The sequence below is a fragment of the Furipterus horrens genome, unplaced genomic scaffold (genome assembly GCF_987537825.1).
Source record: "Furipterus horrens unplaced genomic scaffold, mFurHor1.1.pri manual_scaffold_3, whole genome shotgun sequence".
In the NCBI taxonomy this organism is placed as follows: Eukaryota; Metazoa; Chordata; class Mammalia; order Chiroptera; family Furipteridae; genus Furipterus; species Furipterus horrens.
Window position 1 is genome coordinate 44,391,849 of NW_028327173.1, and position 10,105 is coordinate 44,401,953.

Genomic DNA, 10,105 nt, shown 5'->3' on the forward strand with positions numbered 1-10,105 from the left:
TGGCTCAGTGGATTGAGTGCCCAACTAGCAACCAAAAGTAGTCAGTGTGATTCCTGGTTGGGGCACATGTCTGGGTTGTGGGCCAGGTTCCCAGGTGGGGTGTATGAGAGGCAACCCATCTCACCACTAAAAATAAATAAATAAAAATACTAATAATACTTCTGTTTTTGAACTACACTTTATCTGTACTTGTGTCCTTTTTCTGTTTATAGTGTTATTTATTTGTACCTTTTCTCAATAGCTAGATCCAACTGCACAGAGGTTTATTGTTTTCAACTTCTGGGCCCATTACATATTTTATGTAGCAATTTAACTCCATTTTTATCCTTTCCACTTTTCATATATTTTAGGTATAAATTCTGTTCAAAGCACTTTCACTCTGTGCCACAAGTAGTTATTATTAGTATCAAGTATTTTCAAATTTCCTGTTTTTTTAATTAATGAATTGTTTTAGAATTAAATAGCTGCATCCTTTAGTGGTTAATCTTTCTTTTAATTTTATGCTACCTTAATTTTACCTCGTTCAGTTTTTATGTAATAAGAAACTTCTGAACTTGATTGCAGGTGTTTATCTTTCCTTTGCCCTGACATTAATGATGAACTAACTGCTCGTGTGATTCTTGCATCAGTCTTTTTATAGTAGTCTCCAAAGTTATATTTTTTAGGCTTCTCTGTTGTAGGTAAGCTATCTTGTGCTAATTATTTTAAATTAATAAACTTAATTTTAAAAGAACTTAGTTTTAGGGTCACAGTGGGTTGAGTGGAAGGTACAAGAGTTCTCATGTACTCCCATCCCCACACATGCACAAACACCCTTGTCAACGCCTCACACCAAAGTGACACATTTGTTAAAACCAATGAACCTACATCGATACATCATTATCACCCAAGTCCATAGTTTACATTAAGGTTCACTCTTGGTGTTGTATATTCTGAGTTTTGACAAATGTGTGACGTGTATATTACCATTGCATCATGCAGAACAGGTTCACTGTCCGAAAAATTGGCTCTGTCTGTTCATCACTCTCTACTTATCCCTGTGAAAGACTGATTTTTTGAATGTCTCCATAGTTTGTTCTTGTTTTATTTATATTTAGAATTGACCGGCTGAACTCTGTTTAGGTGATCCCAATTTTGTTGGCAACAGGCCACATCCAAAGCACCATAGTCTGGAGCCAGTTAAACGTAAGGCCTTCCTTCCATCAGACCTGATCAGGGTGTTGACATTGGCCACCACAATGTCCTAGAGCTTCTTCACACCTGTTTGATCTGGTGCTTGTTGGCCTGACATCCACAGTGTACACAAGTGTATCGTTTTCTCTCTTCTTAATGTCTGACTCTGTAGTCAGGGGAACACGGTGATGGCACAGTGGTCAAGTTTGTTTCTCCTCAGGGTGCTCTTCCCAAAATATTCAGGGTGTCTTTGGAGTCATAGTGTCTTCAGCCACCAGAAGGTGGGTGATGTGCGGATCTTTTTCTGTGTATCAGTGAATGCCTTTTAGCACTGCTTTCTTTGCCTTCAAAGCTTTCGTTTTGCCTTTATCTTTGGGAGGGTCAGGGGCTTCCTTCTTTGTTTTTGGCACATCTTTATGAAAAAGACAATGACTTCATAGTTTTATTTTTTCCAGAATGTCATATAGTTGAAATCATACAGTATGTAACCTTTTCAGATAGGCTTCTTTCCCTTAGGGTCCTCCATGTCCTTTCAACCCTTATTACATGTCTTTTTGGTGCTGAATAATATTCCCTTGGATAACACAGTGTATTCATCCATTCACCTACTGAGGGATGTCTTAGTTGTTTCCAAATTTAGGCAAATATGAATAAAACTGGTATAAGCATTAGTGTATGGGTTGGGTTTTTCTTTTTTTTTCTTTCTTTCTTGTGTGTGTGGATATGCTTTCAGCTCCTTTGGTGAATACCAAGGAGCATGATTGCTGGGTTGTATTGTAAGGATATGTTCAGCTTTGCAAAACTCCCAAACTGTCTTCCAAAGTGGCTGTCCCATTTTGCATTCCCACCAGTAATGAGTGTTCCTATTGTTCCATATCCTCACCAGTGTCTGGTGTTGTGAGTGGTTTGGACTTTGGCTATTCTAATAGGTATATAGGGGCATCTCATTGTTTTAATCTGCATGTCCATGATAACATATAATATAGAGCATCTTTTCATATGCTTGCTGTGCTGAGCGGTCTAGTCGGGTCTTTTGCTCATTTTTTAATCAGGTTGCTCATTTTCTTACTATTCAGGGTTTGTTTTTTGTTTTTTTTAAGATTTTATTTATTTTTAGAGAGAGGGGAAAAGAGGGAGAGAACATAAATGTTTGGTTGCCTCATACACCACCAACTGGGGACCTGGGCCGGCAACACTTTGGTTCACAGACTGGTGCTCAATCCACTGAGCCACACCGGCCAGAGCTATCATGTGCCTTTTGTAAATATTTTCTCCCAGTCTGGCTTATCTTCTTCTTCTTATTATTATTTTTTAATTTTATTTATTTATTTTTTAGATTTTATTTGTTTATTCATTGTCAGAGAGACGGGAAGGGAGTAGGAGGGAGAGAAATATCAGTGTGTGGTTGCCTCCTGTGCACCCCCAACGGGGGACCTGGCCCGCAACCCGGACATATGCCCTGACCGGGAATCCAACCAGTGACCCTCCAGTTCACAGGCTGGCACTCAATCCACAGAGCCACACCAGTCAGGGCTGTCTGCACATTTTCATGAGTCTCATGTTAATTAATTTTTTTTTTTCTTTCTGGAATGTTTGTTAGCTATGGAATTAACCACCTAATGAACAGATGATTCACAAATAACATATTGGCAGAATGGAAACTAGCTTGTACTCCCATTTATCCCATTCTCTATCTCAAAAGCACCTTAAACTCTGTATGTCAAACAAAATTTGTGCTTTTCCTTTAAAACCTGGTTCTTCTTGGTCTTTCCTGTTTCAGTGTATAGCAAGCCTCACCTTTTGCCTAGTAGGGAAGCCAGATAATCCAAAGTCTTCCCATTTCCTCCTTCCCTCTAGAGCCTGTCTTTGCAGATGCTTGCTCCAGGCTTGCACATAGTCTTTCCTCTGACAAGAATGTACTTCCTGCCATTCTTTGCTCTATAACTGTTGCTCATTTCTAAGATCCAATTCGAACCACTACCCCAGGAAAGCCTTCCTCGACTTCCTTGAATACATCAGTGTGTAATATAAGCACTCATGATCCTTGGCCCTTTGTAAATTGGCATGTTTGCATTTGGATATTTGTTTCCCCCTAGATGTTAAGTCCCTTGAGGGCCAGTTCCATGTTTGTTTCTTAACATTTTTTCTTTAGCATTTAGTAAAGCAACTAGCATATAGCCTGCTTAAGTGTGAATAAATGTCTGAGAACTTGTAAGGTTCGTGTCTGCATTCAGATGTTGTCCCAGGATATGTATAGATGTATTGTATATCTTTTATTAACCTTGCACCAAATTGATGAAACTTTTCATCAGATGACTAGTCCAGAAAGGTTTTCTTTTACCATGTCATATGCTTTTTATCTTCCTTCAATAGCTGGTTATGAGGTTTTTTGGTTCTGTTCCTCAGAGCTACTGTTAATACTCAACAAGTTCCATTTTCTTTCTCATCCATTGACCTGCTTTAATAACAGCTACAGTTTTGATTATTTACTCTAGTTTCCTTCCTATAAGTCACTGAATCCCCATAAAGGGGTGTAATTTTTCTTTTTTAAATCTATAAGTTCCAGCAATCTGGATCGGCAGTCGTGATGAATCAGCAGGTGACATAATTGTTAGTACTTCATCAGCAAACTCAACTGGTGAAACTTCTAGGCTTTTCAGAGGGAGATTCAGGAACTGGCATCCTAGCTGTTGTGCAAAATGTGTATCATGCATTCCCACTTCTCATCCCTGTTCCCTAGATAATGAAGGAAGGGGGTGGTCTCTCTTTCAAGGTTAGACGCTTATGCAGTATAGTGGAATGATTAAAGACAAAAATGAACAACGTAAATGAGTTTCCTCAAGCAAAAATAGGACTTGAGTTAGGTGGGAGGAGGCATGGAATTTAGTTCTTCTGCTCCCTTCAGAATATGTTTTAACATTGCACTCTGGAAAATATTATGAATTGACTTAACAGCTTGTTTTAAAAGATATTCTTAATGTGAATCTCTGCAATCAAAAAAGGGGACTTCTGTTTCTCCATTTTGTGTAAGATTCCATCCAAGTCACTTAGGCTTCCAAAATTTGACATGGGACACTTAAAAAATATTTATTTTCTTGAAATTAACCAGTTTAATACTAACAGAATATAGCAAAGTATGGGAAATCAGTCAGTTTCCATCATTTTATCTATCTACTGTTTGGTTGGTGTATCAGAGTCAAGTCTACCTGAATGGAGTTTTAATGATCATGCTGAATGAATTTTTTAATTATTCTGATTTTTTTTCTTTTGCTTTAGTGTTCATATACCCATCTCATTAATGGCTGTCTTATTAAATTGTTATGGAGTACACTTATGTTTACTTAGTAACCTGCTTACCTTTCTCAAGATAAAAATAATTTTTCAGTAAACAACTATTTTTTTATATTTCAGATGACTTTTTAAAAAGATTTTTGAGTTTGGTGGAGTACAGAGGTCTGCAAGAACCAAAATTATCCTTCGGGGAAAGAAAAAAATTGTTGGATTTTGACAACATTCACCATGTCCAGTGTACAATCAAATATCCCTATGCTTGCAAAGAAACAAGAAAATAGCTTCTACATGGAAATAATTCAGTTGATAGAAACTGAGGTGGCTCAGATACTGGATTTAAAATACAAAGACATATCAACAGTTACTATGAAGAAGTTTAAAGTCTTGATGGAAAATCTGGACTTAATGGTTGAAGACATAAGGGAATCTCTTAAAAATGACCTAAAAGAAATTTTAGGAGTAAAACGTACAATACCTGAAATAATGAATACAGGGAACTCTGGTATCAGCAATGAGTGGCAACATAGAAGAGATATGGCCTCAATAAAAGCAGGATTGGTAGGAAAAATAGGAGAAAACTATGTTGAAGATACTGAAAATTTGACATTGAAAAGAAAAGAAATAATTCAACTGAGTAGCAAATTAGACAAAGCTAAAGAGTACAATACTAACCAAGGTAACGAATTGTCCCAGAATGAATCACAAAATCACAAAGTCATGGAAAGTGTGGAAGAAGCCATAGATAACATAGATGGCACAGGTAGAAATTGCAGTACTCACATAGAAGTTACAGGACAGGGCCAAGAGCATGGACAGGATGTACTACTCAAAGAAATGAGAGAGGAAAACATCCCTCAGAGCTTCAAAAATAAAGAGAAAATTCTAAAAGCCTCCAAAGAAGATGGAGAAATACTTACCCTGACAGCAGACTTTTCATCAGCAACACTGGACATTAGTAAGCAATGGAGTAATGTCTTCCACATTCTGAGGGAAAATGATTTTGAACCTGAAATTTTGTGCCAAGTGCAATTAGCATTTAAATGTGATGATAAAATGAGGACTTTTTCAGACATGCAAAGCCTCAACAAATTTATCAGCCAAAACTCTTTTATGAAAGAATTACTGAAAGGTGTACTGCCAGAAAATGAAAAAGTGAAGAAAGGAGGAAAAAGATATGGGATTCAAAAAAAAGTGGTAAGCATACAACTCTATAGAGCTTATGTATAGAATATATGTAATAGTTGATCTTCAAACCAGTTTTTAAGAAATCCTTGAAAGTAAAAGCATGACATTAAAACTAATGATTAAAAAGCTTTATTTTTTTAAGAGTAGTGTTGGAACTTAGGAGAAGTAACAGTTAAGAGTTGCTTGAGAAGAGACTGTACGTTTTCTAGACATTGATAAAAAAAATTAATGTATATGTTAAATATTTAAAGATAAAGCTAGAAAAATAACTTAAATAATTAAAAGGCAAAAACAAAATTGAATGAATTCAACTAAAAGCCCTAGTGAAATGGGAATAAGAACAAAAATATCAATTGTAAATAATTAGGTTCAATTTTTAATGTATAAAGTAGTCCTGATAAGTTCTATTCAATAGTAATTAGGGAACTACAAATAAGACTATATTACTAAAGCCTATCAAGTCATTGATTAATGTAAATATCTAACTTTTATCCATTCCAGTGTATAAAGATTTTTGTTTCTTATATCATTGGAGTATGTTTCCAAATACTTGATTCATTAAAAACACATTAGCTTATTAATTTCAATCCTAAAAGGTATCCTGTAGAGATTCTCTTCATACATTTTATTTCAGTTGAGGTTGTGTGCGGTGTAAGTAGTGGTCCAATTTCACTTTTTTGCATGTGACTACCTAGTTTTTCTCACACCACTTATTAAAGACTACCCTTTGCCCATTGTAGATTCTTGGCTAGTTTCATAAATTACTTGGCCATGTATGCATGAGTTAATTTTTGTTTTATTATTCTGTGTCTGTTTTTATGTCAACATACTGTTGTGTTTACTATAGCTTTGTAATATATTTTGAAATCAGGATGTTTGATGCCTCCAGCTTTGTTCTTTTTCTCAAGATTGCTTTGAATATTAGAGGGATTTTGTTTGTTTCCTATGAATTTTAGAATCACTTGTTCTATTTCTGTAAAAGATGCCACTGGAATTTTGAAAGAAATTGCATTGAATCTGTAGCTTGCTCTGGTTAGTATAGCTATTTTAATAATACTCTTCCAATTTATGAACATCAAATGTCCTTCCATTTATTTGTACCTCCAAAGGTCTATATTATTAAACCAATATTTAAGAATAAACATTCAATCTCAGAAATTAGCTGTTCCCCAGAAATTTAAACAGATATATCTTAACCTGTTCTGGAGATGGGAATGTTGAGGAACAGATAGTGATTAACCAGCCACAAACAGGGGAAAGTTTCTTGACAAATGGAGCAGTAAGTGAAAAACTCAGGATCAAGGAGAGGGTTTTAAGGAATATTGATCCACCATTTACATCATAGATATTGTCTTAAATTCAGAATCTAGATTGCCTTTTTTAACCCTCACAACAAACTGAGGTAGTGCTATGATCATGTCCTGTTTTAGAAGAGAAATTGAGGTACTGGTAGCAAATGTGGCAACTGGATTTGAAAAAACTCAGACTTGAATTGAGCCTGTACTCTAACCAAAACATGTTTTCGTTTTAATTAAAATGGCTAGTTTGAACTGCCAAGTGGGATCTTTAAAAATCTTTCTTTGCTTGTCTTTGGGGGAAAGGTTAAATATGTGTGTTTTGTTTGTTTTTGCTTTGTAATCTTTCCAAAGTTAGATAATAAGGTCGCTTTACCATCCCTGCATATGATAACCAGATATTCACTAATACAAGTCATTATTGAGGGTCAGTTGTGCATAAAACACTAAGAGTTGGGAATATAAAAGGAACACAGTATAGATAACCTCATGGAAATCTGTTGCAAGTACTACACAAGAAATTACAGTTGTGATGGGATGATGGTAGGGGAAACTTGGCTTGTTTGTGGACCCAAAAAGCCTTTAAGAACAAATCATTTGAACAATTTTCTAGATATTTGCTAATTGTCAAAGTGTTAGTCTTATTACATTTACAGAATGAAAGCCTTTCTCCTTTTAGAAGACACATAATTTAATGACTTTCTTTTTTTTAACTTTCAGGATGAAACTCTGACAGTCTCAAAGCCTGGAGCTGGGGGAGTAACCAGTGATGGCTTGAGCTTTCTATTTATTAAAGAGGTAAAGGTTGCTGAGCCAGAAGAGGTAAAAAACTCAGAGACTAACAAGCTAGAGGCTTCAGAGTTGGAGGAGGGAGAAGAGACCTCAGGGCTGGAGCAAGAGGCTTCTGAGTTAGGGGAAGAAGAGGCTTCAGGGCTGGATGAAGAGGAGGCTTCAGGGCTGGATGAAGAGGAAGCTTCAGAGTTGGATGAGGGAGAAGAGACCTCAGGGCTGGAGCAAGAGGCTTCTGAGTTAGGGGAAGAAGAGGCTTCAGGGCTGGATGAAGAGGAGGCTTCAGGGCTGGATGAAGAGGAAGCTTCAGAGTTGGATGAGGGAGAAGAGACCTCAGGGCTGGAGCAAGAGGCTTCTGAGTTGGAGGAAGGAGAAGAGACCTCAGAGCTAGAGGAGGAAGAAGAGGCTTCAGAGGTGGATGAGGAAGAAAGGGCCTCAGGCCTGGAGGAGGAGGAAGAGGCCTCAGTGTTAGGTAAGGAACAGCATTCAACCTTTCAGTCTCATAGTGTGGTGGCAAATACAAAGCATGGAGTTGAAATAACCATTGATAAGTTGGAGAATATTTTACCTAAAGAGGTCAAAGACTCTGAGAAAGAAGAGGAAGAAGACTCAGAGTGGGAATTGGGAGTGTTCTTGATATGGGAGGAAGGAAAGGACTTTGAATTAGAAAAGATAAAGACTACCTCCCAGACTGAGGAAAAAGAGGATTCACATAAACTTAAAGAAATTGACTGTAGTTCTTTGGTTTTTGATTCTGAGAAGAAAAAAGTGGTGAAACTTGAGCTAACATCTAAAGAAACAGACTTAATACAAGAAACAGAAGAAAACTTTAGAAGAAGTGTAATTAATAACTTCAGAGAGATAAAAGAGGACATTGGAAATATTAGAAATTACCATCCTGGAGATAAAAAAATATCAGTCTTGGGAACAAAAATCGAAGTAGGTACTCTGAGGGGCAGAATAGACATACTTGAAGAGAGAATGAACAATCTAGAAGATCGAATTGATGAATTCTCTAAGGATATAATGCAAATTGCTAAGCAGATAGTCATTAAAGAGAGAATAAGAGACATAGAGGACAGATCCAGAAGCTTAAACATCCGTTTGATAGGAATTCCAGAAAAAGATAATAAAGAGAATGGAGCAGAGGAAATAGTTAAGGAAGTAATTGAAGAAAACTTTGCAGAAGTAAATGAAGATTCAGGTCTTGAGATTGTCAGTGCCTATCGAATACCCAGTAAAATTGATGAAAAGAGATTGACCCCTAGACACATCTTAGTGAAATTTGGGAATTGCAATGATAAGGAAAAAATCCTAAATGCTTCCAGAGAGAAAAAAGAGATAACCTACAGAGGAATAAGAATCAGATTGACAGCAGACTTATCACTGGATACTCTGGATGCTAGAAGTCAATGGGGCAGTATCATAAGAGTTCTTGAGGCAAAAGGCTTTAACCCTAGAATCCTATATCCAGCCAAATTAGCATTTGTTTTTGAGGGTAAAACAAAGATATTTTTTGACATTGAAGAATTCAGAAAATTTATTTCTCGTGTGCCCTCTTTGAAAGAATTATTGGAGGATACATTTTAGCAACCCAGGGTGAGTGTAAACACATAAAATATATTTTTCCCACACCAAAAACCAAAAAGGAAAACTGGAACATAAAATGCCATAGTTTTATGCCAAAAGATTGTCAGCTAATAGTATACTTGGGGATAAGGGAGAAAGAAGACTGCAAATATTATCTACATGCTGGTAAAGTTAAAGGGTGTATTAAAAGTTTTAATGGTATTTCTAACTTGTGAGCGAGTGAATCTGTCGATGTAACCATAAACAGGAAAGGGGTGGGAGAGGGAGTAGTAGAAAGGCCTAGAAAAAAAGTGTCAGGATAGTTAAGTAGAAAAGAATGCAAAAGCTGTACTCAAACAAGAAAAGGGTATTTGAATTTTATCATAATGTGAATCTTAATAAACTTTCCTTTGAATATGCATTTCCTCGTTGTTAATTTAATATTTTTCTCTTACATTTTTCAAAGAATTTTCTTATGATATACTTAAATTTCACATTTTATTCTGTGAACCCATTCAATGGAGAGATTAAATTTCTTACCTAATGTTAGACATTAGTTTTTTCTTAATATTTAATTGATTTGCAATGTATAGATAACCAAAAAGAAATTAAGGAGAGAATGACATAGCTATTTTATGATTTATTACAAGGGCTCATTCAGTATATTCAATGTATAAAAAAAAAAAAGTATCCTCTGTCCAGCATTTGAAACCAGCTTCTTTCTCTATTCAGTCCTTCTAACTCTGGCCTTCAAAGACCTTCTGCAAAATGATTATTTCAAATGCCTTGGCCTCAGGTCATTT

The 10,105-nt window shown here is 36.1% G+C and overlaps 1 protein-coding gene across 1 annotated transcript; it reads left to right on the top strand.

Annotated features, from left to right (window-relative positions):
- Positions 1-4,692: 4,692 nt before the first annotated feature.
- On the top strand, positions 4,693-9,323 carry L1TD1 (LINE1 type transposase domain containing 1). Its single transcript, XM_090268275.1, has 3 exons — positions 4,693-5,658; positions 7,665-8,036; positions 8,187-9,323. The coding sequence occupies exons 1-3, from the start codon at positions 4,693-4,695 to the stop codon at positions 9,321-9,323; spliced, it is 2,475 nt and encodes an 824-aa protein (XP_090124401.1).
- The last annotated feature ends 782 nt before the right edge of the window (positions 9,324-10,105 follow it).